Raw genomic sequence first — 24,294 nt, 5'->3', positions numbered from 1 at the left:
AGGCAAATAGGCCCAAGTTAAGAATATAACTCGGTTTGCAACTGATACTATTTACCCTCACTTGTGGGGGGCAATTCACTCCCAAAATTTACAGCCTTCATGCTACACTAGGTAAGAAGATTTGAACCTATGAGTTAATGTGATGTTACATAGAATTCGAGCAAGAACAAAAGTGCTTGGTAAATAAAGTGTTAATCTTTTCTTCCCAAAATGAATCATTTTGAGAAACTATTAAATTAAAGAGAATGAGCATAGTTTTCTAGTAATGACTTCTCTTCTTCAGAATGAAATTGGTAAAAATCCCTGATTGCCGATCTGTATCCCCAAAGACCCAAAGAGTTTAGGGACTTGCTGGATGAAAGAAGTGTTGATTTTTTGCTGTACATTAAATCTCAACACACATGTGTACTTGGATCATTTACGGATATGGTATATGCAATGTAATTTTTAAATCCCCTTCCTTACGAGTTTTTTTTTTAATCTGATGCTTAACACATAACGTTCTTCCGTTTTTAATACAAGCTTTGATATATGTATCCACACACATACATACACACATACATGCTAAAATAAGCACAGTTTTATTCATAAGCACACACATAATGATTCAGGCTGTGATTGTTAATAAAAATGCATTTCTAACCATCAAATTTGAGTCTATTATTCTAAGTTAATTGCATTTGCCCTAAAGAGACTTGAAACTGGCTGTCAGCCTATTTGTGTCAGTTTCATTTTATTCATCAGTCAATCTTGTCTTTTCCTTTTTTACATTCCATATATTGATCAAATAGATTTGTTAGCATGCCTGTTCAGACTTGAGGGGGAAAGTTTATGTTATCCATCAGGTTTATTTGATTATTGCATTAGTTTGCATATTATCTTAATTGATATTTCAGTAGCAAATAAATGTTCTTTGTGATGGTCCTGTAAAATTCTTATTAAATATAAATCACCTAACTTGTTCTAGGGATATAGATAGAGTTGAGAGCAGATAGAGTTGAAGGTTGCCATCTTCAGTATGTTGAGTTCTCAATTTCCATCATTTTTGCATGTCCAAGAACGATAATGAAAGTTTAGCTGTTGCTACAAAGAATGAAACAATATGAAGTTCTATGTTACCTTTAATGAAAGCAGACCCATCAATGCCTGAAGCATTCTTTATAACTGAAAAGCTTACATATACTGTAAAACTTAGCATGTTGTTTGTTTTGTAGTTCTTCAGATACTTTGTGAGCGAAAAGCACAACAGGAATTTTTTTTTTGATGCAAACAATACCAAACAGACCTGCTCTTGCAGTTTTAAGAAAAGGACCATTCCATACAGACTGGCTTGGTTCCTAACCGCTGAACACTCCCTTGGCTGCCTGCTGAAGGAATTGCCTACGGCAGTGGTGTCCAACCTTGGGCCTCCAGATGTTCTTGGGCTACAACTCCCAGAAGCCCTCACCATCAGCTCTTCTGGCCAGGATTTCTGGGAGTTGAAGTCCAAGAACATCTGGAGGCCCAAGGTTGGGGACCACTGGCCTAAGGAACATAACAAATTATTTGGAGTGAAAATTCCACACTTTATTGGTTACAACAGCAGTATCCCTGGTCCAGCATTGGGAATGGATCCAGAGCATCCAGAGAGCTGAGTCCCCTCCCAATAGCCACCACCTTCCTTCTAATGGCAGCTGAAGCTTCAAGCAAGACAAGACACCCTGGGTATGGCACAAGTGTAGGTCACTCTGTGGTTTTCTGCTACCCAAGGGCAGGACTAGACCAATGGCCCCCAAGCTAGACCAGACCATGGACCTGCCCCCAGCTCCCTTTAAAAAGATTCCTTTATTAACCCAGACAAACAGGGTCCTACCTGCCACCCTTATACTGCCAATGCCCTACACCACCAACAAAGTTGTCTGGAAGTTGAGTCATGGCAATTGGATATCTTTCTTATTAGATTGAAACATTTCACTACTCATCCAAGTAGCTGGTGTGTGTGTGTGGTCCTGATCTTTCTGGGGACCACTGTTAATGCCTGGTAACAACCCATGACAATGGGTGGAGAAGGACTGCAGAAGTGGGATTTTCACTCACCCTCCTGTCCTTCGTTCATCTAATGAGCCTATTCAGAGCAATGGGAAGTGAAACCGACATGGAGGACATATCTGGAGTCTCCTACCAACTCTTCTCTGACTGAAAAAGCTGCTTGGATGAGTAGTGAAATGTTTCAACCTAATAAGAAGTCCAGTTGCCTCATCTGGATGACTGAGAATCTTCACAGATACACCAACAAAGCTGTGACAGAAAGGACAAAGAAACACAGTAACCAGTGACAACTCCATAGTAACCCTAGTGCCCACCACTACATCAATACACAAATAGCACACATAGGTCATGCACATTAACCTACACAGTGGGATCACAGCCATGTTAACAAGGGGAGGGGGAAAGACCTGACTGGAGCAGCCTGCTCTGATTTTTATACTAGGTAGGTAGACTGGAGTGAAGCCTGCTCCTCTCAAAGACCAACTGCCTCAAGGAACCCAGTGGAAGGCCAGCAGGAAGGAGTGTTCTCAGCAGTGCTTCCCCGGGACTGCATGAGAGCCACTGTGTTGCCAAGAGTTAACTGCATGGTTCGTTACCAGCCTGGGCCACTAGCCACAACCTATGTTCCCCATCTAAGTTGGGGGTCCCCACTATTCCTTTCTAGAATTTGTGTTCACAAACGGAGACTTCCTTAGCTCATTTTGCTCCCAAAAGCTTATTCCTTGGATTATTAAGGATGTGATGTCAAAGCTATGGTTTTTCCAGTAGTCATGTATTGGGTGCAACTTGCTTTTCTAAAAACAATAGAAGTTAGAAACATATCTGGACATGCAAAATTCTACATAATCAGTGGGTATCTGGATACTCGCAACCTTTCACTGAGCAGTGCATTATCATCTGTCACTTACCAAGCTTCAAACATGTTAATGTAAGTCATATAGATCCAAGAATGTTCAGGGTTTACTGTGTTTGCTTGTGCCTTTGTTCTCTGTGTTATGTGCTTTCATGTTGATTTTGACTTACGGTGTCCCTAGTAGGATTTCACAGGTATGAGAGACACTTAAGGAGTGGCTTTACCATTGCCACCTTGTAGTGGCTTTCTGTGGCCAAGCCATAGAAACTGATTGGTTCAAAACTGGGAAAGGAGTACGACAAGGCTGTATATTTTCCCCTGGCTTATTTAACTTATATGCAGAATACATCATGCGGAAGGCTGGACTGGAGGAATCCCAAACTGGAATTAAGATTGCCGGAAGAAATATTAACAACCTCCGATATGCAGATGATACCACTCTGATGGCAGAAAGTGAGGAGGAATTAAAGAACCTTGTAATGAGAGTGAAAGAGGAGAGTGCAAAGAACGGTCTGAAACTCAACATCAAAAAAACTAAGATCATGGCCACTGGTCCCATCACCTCCTGGGAAATAGAAGGGGAAGATATGGAGGCAGTGACAGATTTTACTTTCTTGGGCTCCATGATCACTGCAGATAGTGACAGCAGCCACAAAATCAAAAGACGCCTGCTTCATGGGAAGAAAGTGATGACAAACCTAGACAGCATCTTAAAAAGCAGGGACATCACCTTGCCAGGAAAAGTTCATATAGTCAAAGCTATGGTTTTTCCAGTAGCGATGTCTGGAAGTGAGAGCTGGGCCATAAAGAAGGCTGACTGCCAAAGAATTGATGCTTTTGAATTGTGGTGCTGGAGGAGACTCTTGAGAGTGCCCTGGACTGCAAAGAGAACAAACCTATCAATTCTAAAGGAAATCAACCCTGAGTGCTCATTGGAAGGACAGATCCTGAAGCTGAGGCTCCAATACTTTGGCCATCTCATGAGAAGAGAAGACTCCTTGGAAAAGACTTTGATGTTGGGAAAGTGTGAAGGCAAGAGGAGAAGGGGACGATCGAGGATGAAATGATTGGACAGTGTCATCGAAGCGACCAACATGAATTTGGCCAAACTCCAGGAGGCAGTGGAAGAGAGGAGGGCCTGGCGTGCTCTGGTCCATGGGGTCAGGAAAAGTCAGACTTAACAACTAAACAACAACACAAATGGCCAAGCAGATATCCTAACTCCTAGTCTGACACTTTAATCCAGTGTTTCCTAACCTGGGGTTTGTGATCCCCAAGAGGGTCAAAAAGTGTTCTCTCGGGGAGTCTTGGGTCAACTTATATGTGTTGTAGTCCTTGTTAAATAATTTCCTTGATCTCTCAGAGCCTGATATTAAAGTTAGCATATAGGTGTATGTGCGACAAACAGGTCTTTTTGGAAAGAAGTCTCTGCTTTCTGAGAAGGAATGACTTTACCCCATTAAAAATGCCATTTTATGCAAACCTAGCAGGAAGGTGGAATATTACTTGGTTATCATGAAAGGCAGTCGTGACTTGAAAAAAGTTGGGAACCACTGCTCTATCCAGTATAATACACTGGCTCCTGTATATTTCTTCATACTAATAATAATAATAATAATCATGTGCTGCCAATTGAATTATGACTTATGGCAGAATTCTTTTCAGGGTTATCCAGGTAGAAAGTACTCAGAAGTGGTTTACTATTCCCTTCTTCTGATGGCATTCTGGGACTGTGCAGCTTGCCCAAGGCCACGCAGGTTGGCTTTTCTCCCAGGGGCATGGTGGTGGATCAGACTTCCAACCTCTGGCTTTGCAGCTGTATTCTAAAACAACTGAGCTATCCAGACAGCTTGCACAATTCTTACTGTGCCATTTTAAAAACAGAGTATCTAACCTTCTGCTATGCAGTCACAGAAACCAAATCATCCATTTGTTTAACACCTAACATTTTTTTATTCACAGTAAGTTGTGATTATTTTGGGACGGTTTACAGTAATGTTAAGCAGCAAATATTGTGCTGAACTCCTCAGAAACCAGACAATTAAGAAGTGCATTTCTGTATGTTTCTTATCTCTGGTTCTCATTTGCTCTATCTAGCAATCACCTAAAGAGGATATGTGAGGTGGGTGGTGGGAAAAGCAGCAACGGCTATTTCAGAAAAGCAAATGAGAGGGAAGCAGTCTCTGCTTGAAAGATACTATAAAGACACCTCACTAAAAATTGGTATGAAACGCCTACTAAAAACTACAGGCCATGAAAATTGTAGCACCCCCTTAATCCTCAGAAGATTTTAACAGCATATTCACATGAACTGGGCTTTTTATTTCTCCATGCAGGACAAAAGGCATACACACAAAACAATCCCAATAGTGTCTAACATAGAATTAGGACGCGGGAGATAGATAAAAAGGATAGCTAAAAATTTCTCAGTTTTCCAGTGTGAAAACCCCAGGTTTCTAGCAATGTTGATAATGAGAAGCGGGTTGAGAACTATGGTCACAATTATCATTGCACCTTCTTTCCTATTTCCAAACTGATGTTCACTGATACATCCCATGAGTTACATTTTAAAAACTAGCTAACTGTATTTTTGTGATTTTATGCAAGTTATATTGATGTGTTTTTATTGATGTAAGCCGCCCCGAGTAGACATAGTCTAGAGGGGCGGGGTAAAAATCTAATAATAAAATAAATAAATAAATAATGACTGTTCAACTCTTTTGCTTGTTGTTCAAACCTTACAGAAATCATATCTGGCTGTGACACTTGAAATGACATTGTTTCCCTGATTTAGTTCGGCTGGATGGAAATAGAATACAATGTCCTTTTGCATTGGCAAAGCCCAAGATAATGTCCACATTAGGAATATATGTCCCAGCTATATAGTTTGGCTAGCATTCAGCTGGTGTGGCTGTGATACTAGCATAAGTTGGCCAGTTCGATAATCAAAATAAACAATACTGGGAGTGGCAAGGACAAATATGGTTTAACATCCTGTGCAGGGGAAGGCCAGAAATTAGCCTGTAATCTGCTGGTAAATCTCCGAGTAATCGGCAATAGGTTGGGAAGAGCTTCAGGTGCCTGATTGCTTCAACAGTGCAAGTAGCAAAATGTTCCACCAAATGAGACTGTTGCAGTGAAGTAAACCTTTGGATATTTGCATGGAAAGGCTATATGCTTAAATCTCCCTTCCACCTCCAGTGATGGATTATACTAGCAAAACAGTTAACTAAACATTCCTGCTGAACTTGATGGACACCCATTCATTCAGCTGAAGCTCCCAAACCACAGGGTTTTCAAATCATGGCATTCCACTGGCCCCCAGCAAATTGTCCCATTTACAAATGGAGGAGGATATTTCTGAATAAGGAGGTTTAGCATTTTTTTTATTATGAAATTTGGGACTTGCTATTAGCTATTAGTAGTAGTCCTCATTTGTTTTATCTACCCATAATTAAAAGAGAGAAAACCCTTCCCTTTTCCTGCAATGTATGGAGGACTAGATCTCCTTTCTGCCAGGGTGGAAGGAGAAATTCCTTCACTTTGATAAAAGAATAAACATTTTATACCTCCTAAGACTCCCAATGGATAGTAGCTTGCCCCCTGAAATCTGTATGTTAAAAATGGTGGCTAATAGCAAGTGGGGGGATTATACAGTAAAAGCATACAGTGGGATTCATGTATAAAAATGCTCACAGTCTGTATAGAATTATAAGCAGAACTTTCTGTAATGGGGAGAAAGTTCTTACAGTTCAATACTCTACAGGGATGGAATGAGACAACCAGTGGGAAAATGAAAAACTAAGTGAGAGATATACTGGTGGATTGTTGTCCCTTACCTGTTAACTGATGGTAAGTCACCACATTTTTTAAACCAAGCATGCTCTGGATATAGTGTTATTTTAGAGCTTCTAGGGAATATAATAACATTTTGAATGCTCTTCAATAATGCTTTATCCAGGGCATTATGAGAAGAATATGGCAGGTGATTGTTTCAAATAGGAGCTGCGCTTGGATCCACAGTAGCCCATTGAATTATTTGATCAAGGAGAAGACTCACCAAATTCCCACTGGTTCAGTGAGCCTACTTTAGGTGTGACTCACCATTGAATTTCAGTCATTGTGTGTTTACGATAGGATTATGAATACTTGAAGAACTTACGCAAGTATTGGGGCAGGTTCTTCTCTGGATGGACAGCAGCTTTTATGTTTTATGGCATGTTTTCATGCACTGGGAGCAGGAATGGGGAGGTTTAAGTGTGTCAGAGAATCTGTGTATTAGAGAGAGCAAGAGTGTGAGTGAGAATTGGCTTCAGTCTCGAGAGACTGTGGTAACGTGCTCTGCATGGAGGACGGAACAGCAAGTGTGGCTGAGAAGGCCAATTCGAGAGTGACAATCCCTTCCACACTGAAGACAAACACAGTCTGTCCCCTGTCCAGCTCCCTGGTTTTGCTGCTTTTGGAACTGCTTCTTTGGTGAGAGAGAATAAAATGGAGGTACAGTTAAATGTGCTCTTTTAGGATCTCTTTGTCCACTGAGGTGCAATCCATTCTATATCCACTTACACAGGATCAAACCCCATTGAACTCACTGGCATTTATGTTTGAGTAGTCATGTATAAGATAGCACTGTTAACTGACGTCTTAAGAATTATTGCAAAAATGAGAAAATATTACACATACGTTCAATGAAAATTGATCCCCGGGCCTCATTGTAGGCATCCTTCAGTCTCAAGAAACTATGGTAACGTGCTCTGAATAGGGGTCTTGGAACAGCATTTAGTGTGGCCGAGAAGGCCAATTCGAGAGTGACAATCCCTTCCACAGTTTTCTGAGAACAGAAGTAATCTTTCTCAGAGAACTGGTACTGTGGTGAAGCGCTAAATTCTACACCATCCTTACTTTATAGTAGTGGTTCTGAACTTTGGGTAACCCACGTGTTCTTGGACCAAAACTCCTAGAAATTCTGGCCAGCATAGCTAGTGGTGAAGACTTTTGGGAGTTGCAGTCCAAGAACACCCAACGTTGGGAACCACTGTTTTACAGCATCATTACTAACAACTATGTGTAGCAGTTTAAAAATGTCTTTTGAGTTTACAAAGCACTTCTACTATGTTAGCTCGATATACCTTAGATAAATCGTCTGGTTGATATGATGATTCCTATTCTGTAAATGAGATGTAGGCATCAGGCTACAGTCTGCCCAAAGGAAATCCTCCACCCCCCCCAGCTTCCCCTGTCTTTCTATGCACCTGCGGCACAGACAGGGGAAATCTGACCAAAGGACTTCTGCCTGCTGTCCCCGAAGTCAGGCTTCTCCCCTTTTTCTATGTCTGGGTGGGCATAGAAAGAGAAGGGAAGTTAGACCCAAGCGATGCTACACCCTGCTGTCTTTGCAAAGACAGCGGAGTTGGGGGATCGCTTCTGTCAGGCTTCCGCCATCTTTCCATGCCTGGGTGGGCATATTTATGCTAACATTTATGCTTTGCTAAGACAGTGGGCTGGGGGGATCGCTTGGGTCCCACTTCCCCTCTCTTTCTATGCCCACCCAGGCATAGAAAAACAGGGAAGCTTGACCCAAGCAATCTCCCGCCCCACTGTCTTTGCAAAGACAGTGGGGGTGGGGGATCATTTCATAACTAATCATAACTTTTTCATTAGAAAACATAGCTTCAAACAGTAAACATGAGCTGGGCCTAATTTTTTGAAAGATCTGAAGTCCATTCTGAATTTGAGAGATGGATGATTGGAGAGAGAACATTCCATATTTGGGGAGTGGGTGGAGCCTGAAGACATGATATTCATGAGGCGACTTTCTAGAGCTCTTCAAAATTCAGTGGAGTTCGTGCATCTCCATCCTATATTCCACTGAGTGCTCCATCTGAGGAATATTGTAGAGAATGGACAGTGTCCCTTGAAAGCTGCCATGTTTTTATACCAACAGCTATTTTTCTCTCCTGCAGTCCATCAGGAAACAATCCAGTTGGGGGACATTGTGAAAAACTAATTTGGCAGTCACTGGAGCCAAGGCAATAGGGGGATTGACTAGAGGGCTAGAGGCCCTAAGAAATCCAAGGTCCTTCTGAGACTACAGTAAACTGTGCTCTTTTTACATATTGGATCTGGAAGTTGCCAGTTCTAACCAGAAATTAATGTTTCTCTGGTCTTCTTCGGGTGAAATTATCTGTGAATCTAGCTATTTGTGTGCTATCATATTTGCTTTACATGTCCCCATTCTTATTCTCTAGTGGTTTGTATAAGTCATATATGTCATCATACACATGTGCACATTTCAAATGAATTTAATTAAAATTTCCTTTTACTTTTTGGTCTCTCCCACCCTGTTCTCCAGGAATAACCAACCCTGTCTCACAGCCTATTGGAGATCCAAGTAGGTATAGATGTGCACACTTTTTAAAATTTTCTGATGATACATATCATATGTATCCATATTTGGAACTTTCAGAATTTTCGGTCTTCATGAACAGACCCACATTGAACACAGTGCAGTAATCAGAAGCACATGTTACCAGAGCATGGGAAACAAAATCGCATTGATAATCATGGAATTGCTTGCAGTAGTGGTGGGGAAATCATCTGTAATGCAATTGAAATTTAATACTTCTTCTACAGAAATGGAAAACATAATTGTAGCATACTGTCTAGAAGGCACTGTGCACATGGGGAAAGAATGGGAAGAAGAGATGGGAAACAAGTGAAATCCTGAAACATCTGCCACTCTTGTAGTGATTAGCTTGAATGGAAGCAGTTTGGGAGGTAGCTTGGAAAAGTTACTTTTTGGATTACAGTTCCTAGAATCCCCAAGTAGAAATGGGCACAAACTGGTTCATCCCAGTTTATAAACACAGCAGTGCAGGTCGTGCTGCTGACTTCCCCTGACTCTTCTGGCTCACCAGACTCAACTTGCTTGCTTTTTCCGACTCCTCAACTGTTCTTCCAGTCCCAGGAATAGCCGAGGCTTCTCAGCCCCGCCTCCTTGCCTGATCTCCCACATGCTCTTGCTCATGCCTGGAAGATTAGCTTAGGAGGTGGGAAAAAAACAGCAGCAACCAAGCAAGCTGGATCCACTGAGTGGCTGTTTGAGGCAGAGGAGGCAGGGAGGGAAGCAGCAGCACCTGTGCTGCTGGCTTTAGGAACTGGGATGAACTGGTTTGTGCCCATCTCAAATATCCATCCACTAGAACTGTTTGGGGGTTGCAGTTAAAAAAATGAACGGTGGGACAGGTCCCCTGATCCTTCTGCCTATGAGAGGGGGCTTTCCACCTCCCTATGAGTCAGGGTGAGATTCCTGACCCACAGATCACCTGCATTGGCGGTGGAGGCATGGACAGGTGTCCATGAGTCCACAGGTGTAGTGATGGTTGGGATGAAAGGGGAAGCAGGAGGGTGGAACTATTGTGCTGATGCTAGGGACTGAGAGATGTTCAAGGCCCAGGGGGTACTGCCATTGCTGAAGTGGTCAATGGGCGGATGGAGACTATCCACCACTGTGATCCTGACGCTGGATGCTGGGAGGAGTTTCTAGTGCCACCCAAGGAGGCCGAGAGGCTCACAGGCTCGAGAACCAAAGATGGGCACACTGCTGGCAGAGGATGCCATGGGGCCCAGCAGTCCTGGAGCAGAGACTTCCTGGCCAGCCTACTCATAGCCAGTTGGGCAGCTCTTCTCCTATACCTCCTCCTCCTGCAGCACAACACACTGGAGAGCCTAGGCAGGTGTGTGCCTCTTGAGAGTATTACTGGACCTGCAGGGCCACTGTCATTGGTGGCAACTATGGAGGCATAGCAGGGGAAAGAGCTCACCCCCACCCCCACCCCCAAGAACAGCCGACTGACTGCATACAGCATCTGTGTGGTGGCACTCCCTGCCTAACTCACCTGAGAGGTGTTCTTGAGCTGGTAGAGGAGGTGGGGCTCTGTTGTTCCCCTTGTGAAAGCCTGGTAAGAGGTTTCTCTTACCTGAGAGACCGTGGGAGTGAAGTCAACTCCTTGGTGCCCTACAGTTACTAAGTCTTGCTGTTTGGCCCTCTTGGCCCTTTAAGGAGTTCTGTTGCTCTAATACAGAGCTTGTTTCTGCAAGCACTTATCGTGTCATTATGGAATCGGGTGGGCAGCCCTCACAGTAAGTTTTCCAAGCATCTGCTTCAGGGAGATTAGGCACCCTATTCCTGAGAGCCAGCCAGATTGTGTAAGCTCTGTGGCCCCACTCCCCACCAGTGCTGTAATATGATCCCATGGCTGTACTCCATCTTGGAAATATATGAAACATACTCTCAGTGTAGGCATATCTAGGATCATGGTTTCGATTGTTGTCTAGTCTAGCCTGCATCTGCGGATGTATTGTTGTAATAAACAGAAAGACACATCGTGTTTACTCAGTGAGACTGAGTAAACTTAGTCATGACTCTCTTCTGTCCAGATTCCAGTTAGTACCCAGTACGATATTATGCTATATTTTTAAAAACAACTTACACTTTTCTTCTGGACTTTCAAAGAGAACGACAAACTGACCTCCCCTGATACAATGTAAAGGAATAAATCACCTGGTGAAATGCAGGCTGCATTTTTGGAATCTCTGCGCCCACCCCCCTACCCCATCCCTGCCACCCCCACCCCTCAACACACCTCTTTTGTTCTGTCAATCTGAATAGAAGTGCTCATGTGATGTAATTTAGAACAGAGCTTGCTTTCCTTTCTTGCTCTCTCTCTCTCTCTTAAAGAAAAGCTTTCAGTCAGGAAAAGCTTCGGGAGCTCTGGGGGTATAGCTTAGCTCAAAGAATGAGAAAGAAAGCAAGTTTGCATTGACAGCTTGATCCCACAGAGAGGTGGCTGGCTGCTTGTCTAACAGGTCCTCTGGGTCTTGATGAGGCAGAGGCAGAGGAACGAGTCATATTAAGTGAGCGTGCACTGGCAGTGCTCAAGGAACAATTACCATTATTCTGCATAGTTCACTGTTTGCTGCTGCTATTTCCTTCAATAAAACCCTCTTTTCACTTGCCAATTGGAGCTTGTCATGTAACAATATTTCGCATGCACAATACACAGAAGTAAAATGCCCTTGTGTTTTTAACACATTTGGAGTCATGAACAATGGAGGTATACTGACAGCAAAAAAAGTGCTTGCTTTGAATATAGAACAGATACCGAAAGAGGGAAAAGACCAAGATCGCTCTTCAAGTCAGAAATAAAGGTGGAGTTCTATCTAATTTTGGTAAAATAGCAGTTAAATCTTATGCATAACTTTCTTGGTATTACTACACTCCATAAGCAATATTTAAGGTACTTCTAACTTCCGGTGTGGCAGTTGAATTCCCCATTGTGCCTCCTAGGGGAAGAGCCAGCCTGTGTAGCCTTGGGCAAGCTGCAGAGTCCCAGGATGCCCCCACAAGAAGGGAAGCGTAAACCACTTCTGAGTGTTCTCTACTGGGAAAACCATGGGAAGAGTCGCCATCAGTCAGAATTGACTTGACAGCATTCAATTATGATTATAACTTCCAATGATAAGCAAGTATCTACCTCTTGATAGACTACGCTTTACGAAGAAGCAATGTTTCCAAACAGTAATCCTCAGCTGCTTGTAAATATGGTCTCCATTTATATGTTTAGGGTGCAAGTGTAACTAACAAATGACTCATCACAAGAAGAGGAAATTCCTCAGGTGTTCAATGTGGGAGATTATCACAGCAGAATGTTTCTTACCTTCCTTAATTTGTAAATTAGTTTACTCTCTTAAGTAAGTCTGATTTCTCCAAAATGAAATACTTGCTCAGTCAGTCAAATCCGTTCATCACTAATGTAATTTCAGCTCTGTTGAATTTAGTTTGGCCAAAAACAAACAAATGAACAAACCAAAATAAAATCTAGCTTCACTTGGGCAAAGAAACAGACATTCTGTTTTCAAGCTAGTTCTGGAGAGAAAAAAAGAATCAATATACAGTATCTGAGGAAAAATTATAAAGGTCTATCATATCTGAGCTTAACTACTTTTGATTCAGCTTAGACAACACTTTTAACATTACAGAACCAGCAATTAGAATATTTCCCAGTGCAATGTTATATAATTATTATTCAATTAACTAGAACTAACTTATTTGGGAGGAAGGATAAATTTGCACCCATTGGGTATAGTTCAAAATCATGTACACAATAGTTTTAATATGGAAGGAGAGGCATGTATTACGAACCTCATGGTGCAGTTCTTAAATTGCAGTACTGCAGTGAAGACTCTGCTCATGATCTGAGTTCAATTCTGGGCTCAAAGCATATGGCTTGAAGTTGACACAACCTTCCATTTTTCCGGAGTCAGTGAACTGAATACTCAGCTGGCTAGGGGCACCATGTGTAGCCTGCATAATTAAATTGTAAATTTAATTTAATTTACAAATCACCCAGAGAGTGCTTTAAGCACTATGGGGTGGTATGTAAGAAGCACACTTTGCCTTATATCCTGACTTTACCATGCACCAGCACTTGACTGCCTTTTAGATCTTTGCATATTGATCCTGAAGGTCTGAAGAGGGTCCATAAATATTCATTTTAGGGTGCTATCATACAAGGATTTGTCCTGTAGTTTGGTCTGCTTTGGGGAAAGGCTGGTTTTAATCCTTTTTCTGGGGACCACATGGCAATCACAAATCAGTCCATTCTTTATCTTTGTCTACTCATACCTTCATGAGGACATGGTGGTGCTGCGGGTTAAACCACAGAAGCCTCTGTGCTGCAGGGTCAGAAGACCAGCAGTCGTAAGATCAAATCCATGTGATTGTTGCTTGTTCCAGCTCCAGCCAACCTAGCAGTTAGAAAGCATGTAAAAATGCGAGTAGATAAATAGGTACCACCTTGATGGGAAGGTAACGGCATTCCGTGTCTAGTCGTACTGGTCACATGACCATGGAAACTGTCTTTGGACAAATGCTGGCTCTATGGTTTGGAAATGGGGATGAACACCGCGCCCTAGAGTCGGACATGACTGGACTAAATGTCAAGGAGAACCTTTACTTGCACCTTCTGTAAGGAGCTACTGTTTTTCTGTTGTGGATAGAATCAGTCTATTTTGGTTTGGTTCTGGCATGTGTGATCACCAGGACTGAACAAAAGCAGGTGTCATTTTCAGCTTATCAACTTCAGGATATAAATAATTATTAACAAACTGAATGCTTCCTCCATTCCTTTGTGGAAGGGGAAACAGAAGAGGATGCAAACTACCGAGCTATCATGAAAATTATCCTTGGACTGTGAAACAGGATTCATGACCTCTTAAGAAACCAGGCCACAAAAATAACCTTAGGCTTCAGTCTTCTGCACACTAACTCAGTCAGAGCTACTTCTGAACAGCACTTCCCTATCAGGCTGCAATTGTGTCGACATTTTTGGAAATGGTTTCTTTAAGAAGTTTTCAAGCAGTAACAAAATCAATCTAGCAGAGAATGTATGGAGACGGAGGAGAAAGGCATAACTGGAGAAAACAGAGGGAAGGGTGAACAGCACTATGGGGGTTGGAAAGAGGGGCATACGTGTATGATTGTGTTCAGCTGATGTGGCACTTTCCACACATTTCCTTTGAACCTTATGTATCATCTGAAGCATCTGAAGCAGAAGAGGAGGACAGAGGATCTGATAATCCAGTGACATCAGAAAGGCTAGGGAGGAAAGAATACTCACTAAATTTGTTGTGATCATCAATTTAGGCTCTCTTGACAGGATGAAACACCTCGACAATGAAGTTTGGAGCCATGTAAGATTTCTTTCTTCCAGCCAAGAATATAACAATGAGGTGTGTCCCCCCCCCCCTTCAGAATATCTGCAATTTATACAAAATGTCTCAGGGATTGTTCTCCATTGAGAAGCAAACCATACATGCAAAGCAAGCACTGTCTTCCTCTTAAGGAAAATGTAAACAACTCATCCGGAGCTTCTTATTCTTAAATAAAGAAGTCATTCTAATGGATAATTAATATTTTTTTAGTGAGCTAAAGGGACTGACATGGAGAAGAGGTACCGAAATCGTCACATTTTGCCTGCTTGGTTGAACATGCCTAAAATCTGATCCAACATACGTGTTACAGTTAGAGATAGGGACGACTCACCAAGCATGAAGTTGCCCCCATGAAGTTATTCATCAATTCATGGTGGGGTTATTAACTCCCCCCCCACTGCCACTACCCCCTGCTGCCACCCCCCCACCCCTGACGACACACCACCACCAATAACACCCCCTTCCTATTAAAAAACACATTCTGCCTACTGGCCACTGATCAGCTGATCAGCAGCTGATAGGCAGCCAGCCACCCCCAAAGCCAGCCACCCCACCTCCTTCTTCTCCCTACCTTAGCCCCCACCCCACCAACACCCCCTTATCTTAATCGCTGCTGCTGAGGTCTCCATCTGGTCTCAGCAGACATGGTGTGTAAAAAGAGAGACTGGCTGCCCTTTGAAAAGATGGCAGCTATGGTTTCATTTAGGGTAGGGAAGCTGCAGCTGCCATTTTTGCAAAGGGAAACCTGGATTTCCTTAGCCTGCCCCCCTTTATTGGTAATAAAAAGGACAAATAAAAAGAGGTAAATATTCATCCCTTCATATTCATGGGGTCTCTGGAACCCACAAATATGAAGGGATGAATATTTAACAAATTTGTTTTTTATATTCGTCCCCATCTCTAGTTACAGTATATTCTATTCTATGCATCTATTTGGGGTTATTAATATTCTGGTCTTGCATAATTGTTACTCTGTGTTCGTGAAACTTTATAGTACAGTGGGGTCTTGACTTAAGAACGGCTCGAGTTAAGAACATTTTGACTTAAGAACCACTCTCATAGGAAAATATTGACTTGACTTACATACTTAGATTTGAGTTAAGAACTGAAAAAAAAACCACGTGGGAGGCAGGGAAAGTGCAAAATGTGAACTTTCAGTTAACTGTTGGCCAGTGAAAAGGGTGCCTGTCTGCTTCCTCACTCCTCCCAGCGTTTAGAGAGTGGATTGGGAGACAGTCTTCGGACTGCCTGGTACTGTACTGCCTGGACTGTATTTTCCCTGCCTTCCCTGAACCTTTCTTGACCTAAGAAAAAAAGAAACAAAATATCCCCCTCTAGTGGTCGAAGGCAGAATAGCAGCTTCCCATTAGTTTCTATGGACGGAAAAGAGCAGATACGGATCAAATGGTTTTCAATGCATTCCTATGGGAAATGCAGATTTGACCTGAGAACTTTTTGACTTGAAAACTGCTTTCCAATACGGATTAAATTCTCAAGTCAAGCCCCCACTGTAGTTTAGTGCATTACAGTACTCCATTATGCTCACTCTCCTCTTGTAGTATTTTTTGGTTCTCTTCCCCATGCCACTTCATATGCTGCAGAAATTCTATTATTAAGTAAATATATGTTTCCAGTGGACAACCAGGAAGTAGGCTCATTGGTACAACAAGGAGTTTTCAACTGAAGCAGGCATAAGCTGTGTTCTCAGGCTGAAATAAGCATGTAATGGAAGAAGTGGCCTGAACTGCCACTGCCCCCCTCCATCCCCATTTCCCCTGTATAGAAAGCTATATCTGAAGAAGAAAGCTATCTCTGGCTTTGGAGACTCTCCCCACAATTGGAAACCCTGGGAAATCCAACGTTTCCTGGTAATGTGGATACACTTCACACACGGAAGCAGCTGTCCCGTTCAGATTTAGCTTTCCACATACTTTCCCCCTTAAACATTTACTTTAATCCTTCAAAATAATAAGTGAAGAATGCTATATTTATTTATTTATTTATTCTATTTGTACCCCTCCTATCTGATCAATACGACCACTCTAGGCGGCTTCCAGGCAGATAAAAATACAAACACATATACATATAAGAAAAAAAATAAAAATATCCAGGAATAGACAATTAAACGATTATAGAGACGATTGTTTCAAATGGGCCATAGGTTTTGGCGATCCAATGCAGATTTAGATGAGAATAAAAATATCCCTGTACATCTCCATATAAACTCCATCACATCACCGAAATGGAGGAGGATTGTGGTGGGGGACCAGGGTCTATAGAAAATCAGCTACAGTAGAAGCTAGATGTATTTCATTCTTTTCGCAGCTCCTTGAATTCTGCTTCCCTTGATACTTAATCTGTATGTGTAAATCCATGCATTTACGTGCATGCTATAGCTGGCTCTGTATTAGCTCCACATTAGAAAGGGGCAATCCTAGAGTAGTGGTTCAACTACTGGGAAAATCTTAGTTTCCCTCAGTACATATACGTATCCAGTAGCAAATCCTATGCCTTCCGTCATTAATGTGATGCTTTTCAGAATTCAGATTTTTCCTCCTTAAACTGCTATGTTTTTTAAAAAAAATTATATATAGCTAAAGATATTTTTAAAGGAAGAAAAAGAATATAAACAATATATAGTGACTCTTGACACTCCATTGCTTTCTTAAACAAGAATAATAAAAATTTGCAAATGAACAAAAGAGTGGGAGGAAGCTATCTGATTTACAATGTTTTTGAGATAAAGAACACTATAAAAAAAGATCAATGTGAATAATAAAGCATTGTTAACTGAGTCATGACATTTCTATTCTCAGGAAAAATTTGAAGAGTAGAACTCTGCAAATGAGCACCTTGTGCCATTTTCAAAGTGGGAGGAAGACATATAATTATAATTTCTGAAGTGATGAGAATTTTATTTAAATTACAGGGGAAAAATTATTGAAAAACATATCGACATATCAATATTACATAAATTGCTTTAATTTTATTAAACTGGTTGTGGGAGAGGGAATCTTTTCATAACTTCCTTTTGCTGCCATCCCATCCCATCCCTCCCCCCTCCCCTTTTCAGCTTGTATAGGATGTCTGGCTACAAAATGTCTTCCAAGAAAGATATTTCTTTATTAAAAAATGGAAGGGTAGGGAAAGGGGAGGAGATGAGATGAAACAGCTCCAAATGTCAACTCTATCATATATTTATTCTAATAGTTCCAGTAGCTGAGTCCTATTAAAAAGATTTATATTTTCAAAATAGTTTTTAACCTCCCATATTTCAAATGTCTATATTCAATGCTTTTTCATGTCACCGTTTAGAAATGTGCAGAATTAACATAACTTATTTTAATTAAACATACACAAGGAAAAAAACCTTTTTCTTAAAAATTAGGATTATACATTTGGCACCTGATGTGCAGCCTCTTTGGTTTCCGTATTTCATCAGACAAGGGCTAATGCCTGTAATCAGTGACAAAAAGACAATTCTGTTCATAATTAGGGCAGTCACACAGATCCAGATTCACAAGAAAGGGAACCGCAAGCTCTTCAATGGGAGCAGCCTCCCTCTGAACGACCTTTCCACCCACACAGGAAGCACTCCAGCCCAGCTGAAGAAAGAAAGAAAGAAAGAAAGAAAGAAAGAAAGAAAGAAAGAAAGAAAGAAAGAAAGAAAGAAAAAGTCGAGCTACTGAACCAAAAAGATCTGAATTGGGCAGGAAGCAAGGGGCTGGTCCAGAGAGAGGAATTTGGGGCAGTCTAGTTTGCACTTAAAAGGTTTTTATTTTCAATGTGTTCTATTTTACATCACACTTGAGTGATCCTTCCATTCACACTGGAGATGTTTTTTTTCCCCTGCTGCAAGAAGGGTCTGTTTTTGTAGCACAGGTTTACTTCCAAGTAAGTTTATCTCGTTTACTCGTGTAAGTAGGCAACCGTGGTGACGGGGCAAGCTTGTAGCAACAGTACCGGCATGAGTGGAAAACATTGGGGTGAAGGTTGGGGAGATGGAAGGCAGGTAATCCCCCCTGCCCCTTTCCCCAGCCTTTCTCCTCAGCCAGGGTTCTGCTGGGACTGTGCTGCCTTGCCAGTATGGAGTCCCTGGAGTTGACTAGCCCTCTCCCCTCCCTTCTCTTGTGCTCATCATGCATCGCGCTGTAGTGACGTTCCTTAAAGTAAGTGGCACATCAAAACAGCAATGCATCGACCTAGCATGGTATTAGAATTGTGCTGCGTCTGTTAAGGAAATTTTTTTAAAGGAATATGGAAATGGAGGAGGGGGTTTCCTCCATGCTCTCTTTTAATGCCACAATGCACCTGCAATCACAGGGTTGTCACCTCAAAAAATGGCACCCATTTGGGTGTGAACTAACTGTCTTCATGGGCTATACAATGGGAAAATTAGGAGCATGCGGAATCACATCAAATTTATTCATTACTTATTTATTTAAAATATTTTTATCCTGACTGTAACTGTAACTGCACTTGGTACCTGCAAGTAAAGATACCTTTTTTCAACTTTAAATGCTTTTAGAGTGACTTTTACCATACAAAGTGCTAGTCTGTGTGTTTATCAGGACTTTATACCCTGCTAATAAAAAGGAATAACTGAATTAGTAGAAATCTCTCTCTCTCTCTTATTTTGTTTTTTTTAGCAAATTTCCCCAATAACTTTGTCTACCTCTTTTCCTGTTGTCTTCACATTTTTCCAGCATTATTGTCTTTTCCAGCTACTATTGTTTTCAATTTAGTCAGGGTACTCATTTTGTGGGTTTCTCAAAATTTGGCTCAGTAGAATGTGGTATTTTATTCTTCCTAATACAAGTACGCATTACTCTACCACAACAGTGTTATTTGTTCTAATATGCAAGCATGATTACCTATATAGATTTCCTATAGAGGTGTTTAACTTAAAAGAGTGTAGCTTAAAAATTCAGTCTTCTTTAACATCAGCCTTTTGCTGACCTCCCCATAACATACTTTTTGATGTCTCTGTATTTATAATATTTTAAGTGACATACAATGGTTTGCAAGAAAGCAGATTCACATACAAGGGAGCTAGAGACTATGATGAGAACCGGGGGGGGGGGGGACCCTTTCAAAACAATAGAATTAAATGTCCAAAAAGAGTTAAGATTCTCTCAGGTCAGCTCACACCTCACAAAGCCAGAGCATTGCAAGCTAAGGCTGATACTTTAAGACCTATATCCTGGATCCGGAACGATGTTAAATTAATACATTCAAATAAATAAAATAAATGTTACACAGTGTAACAAACCTACTTGGTCACTTGTATTTGATTTTAGGATTCAAGGATAGAATTTAAAGAAAAACAAACACTTTTAATTACATATTCTTTTTTAAAGGTCAAGCCACCTGCTTTTCTTTACTACTCCAGTAGTGAGTCAAATAAAGTCTAACTTGAATTACTCATATATCATCATAAATCAAAAGAGAAGAGGTTTGTGTGGTTTTATGATGTCATCAGAAATCTATTGTTTATTTATAGCTTCATGTACAGTTTCCTGCTCTCAGAATAAACCTTTACAGACCTCCTCCTAACATACTTATTTACGTCTCAGTCTAAGAAATGGAAAGGTTGTGAGACTATGAAATCAGATCGTAATTTGTGCTGAATTTCAGCCAGAACCATAAGACCTCTGTTTCAAGGCTCCTGTTCATTTTAGGAGCTGTTGTTCTTTAGTCTCTGAACTAAATCTGTAGTGTACGTTACAGAGCCACACAGCTAACTCAGTAAATCACAACTTGAGTAGGCCCACTGAATCAGTGGGGATGTTGTGAGTGAGGTCCTCCCTAAGTTCCACTGATTCAATGAGCCTACTCTAGTTGTAGCTTTCTACTGGATTTCAGCCACTGTGTTGTTCTTTATACACAAATGTTCTAGAAACATGGGATAAAACAATATTTTCATTTAGGTTTTAATTACAAATACAAAAGAATGGGGGCAAGAAAAAAAGAGAAAAGGGTGGAAGAAAAATAGTTGCAGAGATGAAGGTATCTAAGATAATTGTGAGCTATCTAATCATATATTTTTTAAAAACATTCCTTGAAGTTGGTGTTTGTGATTTAACAGTTTTCTACAGACATGTGCTCCAGTACGACAAGACATATCTACATGTGGGAACAAGTGAAAATGATATAAACAGAGAGTTGGTGAAAGAAGGGGAAAAAAAGAACTCAGGATCTACAAAAATAGGAAGTGTTCTTGCCACTAAGTAATATACTGTTTACCACTGAGCAATGTATTAGATCAAGCATGACAAACAGTTTCGGTGGGGGGGGGGGGAGACCTGTGGCTGCCCCAGTACTGACTCCAGTTGGAAACTGGCTGACTCCAGTTTCCAAAGATCCAGCCAGCATGACTAGTGATCAAGGATAATAATATATAATATAATAAATGCAGGGCTGTAAAAGACCCTATGGATCATTGAGTCCAACCCCTATGAAGGAGGCACAGTGAGGAATTGAACTCCCAACCTCTGGCTCCACAGCCAGATACCTAAACCACAGAGGTATCCAGCAGTCCTTGAGACTTATCTTTTAAGAACATCTGAAAATTTCACACCCCTGCACTTGAGCCTGGATGGCTGGTCTTTTCCTGGCTAAACTGGCTGAGACCCAGATCCTTCACGTCCAGCATGATACCATCATTTGTGACCAATGGGTTGGGAAGAGTATGGGCCCTCAAACCCAGGAAGCTGAGTTTAGAAAATGAAAGGTTAACTTAGAGACTTCCCTGATGTCATCCTAAAAGACTCTGAACCTCAAATGTAGTCTAGTGGCTTCCCACCTATTCTGCTTTAGGTCTGTAGCCTGAGGCTTCTTAACAGAGTCACCCAAGGGGAGATTCATCCTTCATTTTCTGTAGGAAATAAAGCTGTTGTCCCAGAGTAACTGGGTGTTGATGAAGCAAATACTGATATTCATACTGATTGATTCAGGAGATATCTCTTCGTCATATTATATGATAGATAAAACCTTTATTGGCATACGTAAAAAAATGAACATAGTCATGGTGGTTTGTTAGGTAACTACATGTATAGGCATCAAGAGGGCAGAAAAGTGTTAGACATCCTTAAAGGGACAACGGTTCATCTCCTAACAATAGTATCAAGGAAGTTTGCAACTCTTTCTACAATGTCAGTCATCTTGGCCGTCAGCATATAGCGAACTTTATCCAGATCTGACCTCCCTTCCAGCTTTAATAAAATTGGGGCTATTAACCTTGACCTGCTGATTGAGTGAAGCAGGCAGTGCAAAAACATATGAACAAGGGTTTCCAGCACCCCCTGTTCACATGGGCAGTGTCTTTCAGAATAGAGAACGGCATTAAATCTGCCATATAATATAGCAGGTTTACCCATTTTAGGAGGAATTGGAAAAACAATCATATTGCAGATTGCCATTTTTCTGCTGTCTTTCCCTTCCTTTCGGTATGTTATAGCATTTGCAGTACCACTTACTGATGATATCCTTGTTTGATTTTTCCATCAAGACAGTTGTCCCAGCTCTCTTCCTCTACAAGTCCTCCCTATCGTACTTCTGAATCACACAGATCATTCAGGTAAGATTTAATTTGAAGATAATGTCATTTGATCCCTGATATATCACAATATGTGGTGATCCACAAACAGTAGAACATGTTAAGATTTAAGCATGTCTTAGGATATAATTTTGAAACAGTTTCAGTGGAGCATTTTCATGCCCGTTCCTTTTAAATACAAATTGCCACGAGAACACACTGTACATGAATAGAAGTGAAGATAGGGTTTATACTGTACTCTCAAAATAGGTTTATAGGTCACATGGTTGTTGTAACAAAGTTCCTAAGGCGTGAAAGCTTTTCTTGATTGGTTCGAAGCTCATCTGGCTCACAGGTTAAAAGTAGTCGCTGGAGGCCAAACCAAATCCCCTGAAGTGTGGTTGGCTTTGCATTCCTTGCTTTTCTCCAGTGCTAATTCCAGCACACATATTGCCACCTTAGGGCAAACAAAATGCCATCATATAATTCATAAATGACTAATTCAGAAAAAAAGGTAAAAGGCAAGAGGTTTTGCATAAAATATTGTTCCCAACAATGTAAGAACACCTCTGAAATTCAGAAAATTCCTTACTATCCCCACCAGGGAGAAAATTATTGCAATTCCTTGTGGTTTATCTGTGAGAGTGAAACAAGCGACAATTCGCATCCCAACTCCTTGCCTGCAAAGATGGCAGGAGGTTTTATGGTATTCTTGAATCTGAGATTTTATTGTGCAAAATAGAACAGCAGAGTAATATGTGTATCCAGAGTTAATATTTTTAAGCCTTGGAGCGCTGTGGCTTAAAAATCAGTCAGTTCTTCTGTATTTGCTGTGCATAGTTATTGAAACCTATAAAAATTATCTCAATTGGCAAGAAACGTGGAATCTCACAAGGCTGCAAAACTACTTGATGAAATGCCTTCTGGTGTCAACCAGAAACGTGATTTAGGGATGCTTTCTCAGATTCTAACTCATAACACCATTCAAGAAATCAGTTCTGCCCTTAGGCCCATTTACATCTCTTAGAATATTCTTAGTTGGAAGAGACCCTATGGGTCATCAAGTTCAGCCCTGTCAAGGTGGCACAGTGTGGGAATCAAACTCCCAATCTCCGGCTCAGCAGCCAAATATCCAGACCACTGAACTATCCAGCATGGACCTTGTTTACTAAATACGCCATCCATTCAGTCTCTGCATGCACAGACACCTCTGGCATTGCATTAACACACTGAACGAAGATCATCATCATCATTATTATTGCTGCCAGGTCAATTTTGACTTGTGGTGAGCCTTTTTCGGGATTTTCCAAGTAGAGAATATTCAGAAGTGGTTTGTCATTCCCTTCTTCTGAGGAAGGGAATGCCAAAGGGCACACAAGTTGCCTCTACTTTCAGAAGGCATGGTGAGGAATCAATCTATGGCTCCGCAGCCAGATCCCTAAACACCTAAGAACATGTGAAGCTTACATTGTCAACCCAGGTATGAAAAGGCTATGAAACAAATGTATTTGATCCCCTCCCCTTTCATGCAAAGCTAATAGATTAGTGGAACTTAGGTTCTCCACACTCTTCTGAAAGTGGCCCTTTTGTAAACCGTGTACAGACTGGCCGCTGCCTATGGTCTTCCCAATGCCTACAGTGGAAAGACTGTGACAAGAAATAGAGCCTTTTCAGTGGCCTTACCCAAGCTATGGAATCCTTTGCCCCAGAGACTCAAGTGATGCCATTAAACACTTTCCCCTGGTGAGTACTGGACTACTTGTTCCAGTAAGCTTTTTTCCTATTGAGTAAATAATGGTCTAAATTGAATTGTTAGTCCCAAGAAGGATAGACCAATTGAATAAATGAGATTTGTTAAATCAACACTTTAGTAAGTAAAATTGATTAATTGAATCTACTCTACGTGACTAATAGTTGGTTTTAGCTCAATGTTTGTATCTGGGGTTTTTTGTTTTATCAGCAAGTAATCTGCTTCTATGGCATTGTCTTGATACGGTTTCCTGATCATATTGTGATTACAATTTCTGGAAGCTATGCTGGATATGTATACACTGAATTTCTGATAGAAATTCTGATATGAATAAATATATAACTATCATAT

General features: G+C 41.1%; 1 protein-coding gene across 1 annotated transcript in view; it reads left to right on the top strand.

Moving 5' to 3' along the window:
- Positions 1-24,294, top strand: part of MDFIC2 (MyoD family inhibitor domain containing 2) — a 67,426-nt gene that overhangs the window by 29,155 nt on the left and 13,977 nt on the right. The window contains exons 3-4 of the mRNA XM_078385115.1: positions 9,234-9,272; positions 22,167-22,235. Of these exons, the coding sequence (XP_078241241.1) occupies positions 9,234-9,272; positions 22,167-22,235 (108 nt within the window). The remainder of the gene's footprint in view (positions 1-9,233; positions 9,273-22,166; positions 22,236-24,294) is intronic.

Source organism: Pogona vitticeps, chromosome 2 (assembly GCF_051106095.1).
Source record: "Pogona vitticeps strain Pit_001003342236 chromosome 2, PviZW2.1, whole genome shotgun sequence".
Classification (NCBI taxonomy): domain Eukaryota; kingdom Metazoa; phylum Chordata; class Lepidosauria; order Squamata; family Agamidae; genus Pogona; species Pogona vitticeps.
Note: the sequence above shows the minus strand (reverse complement) of the source record. Positions and strands in the feature narration are given on the sequence as shown.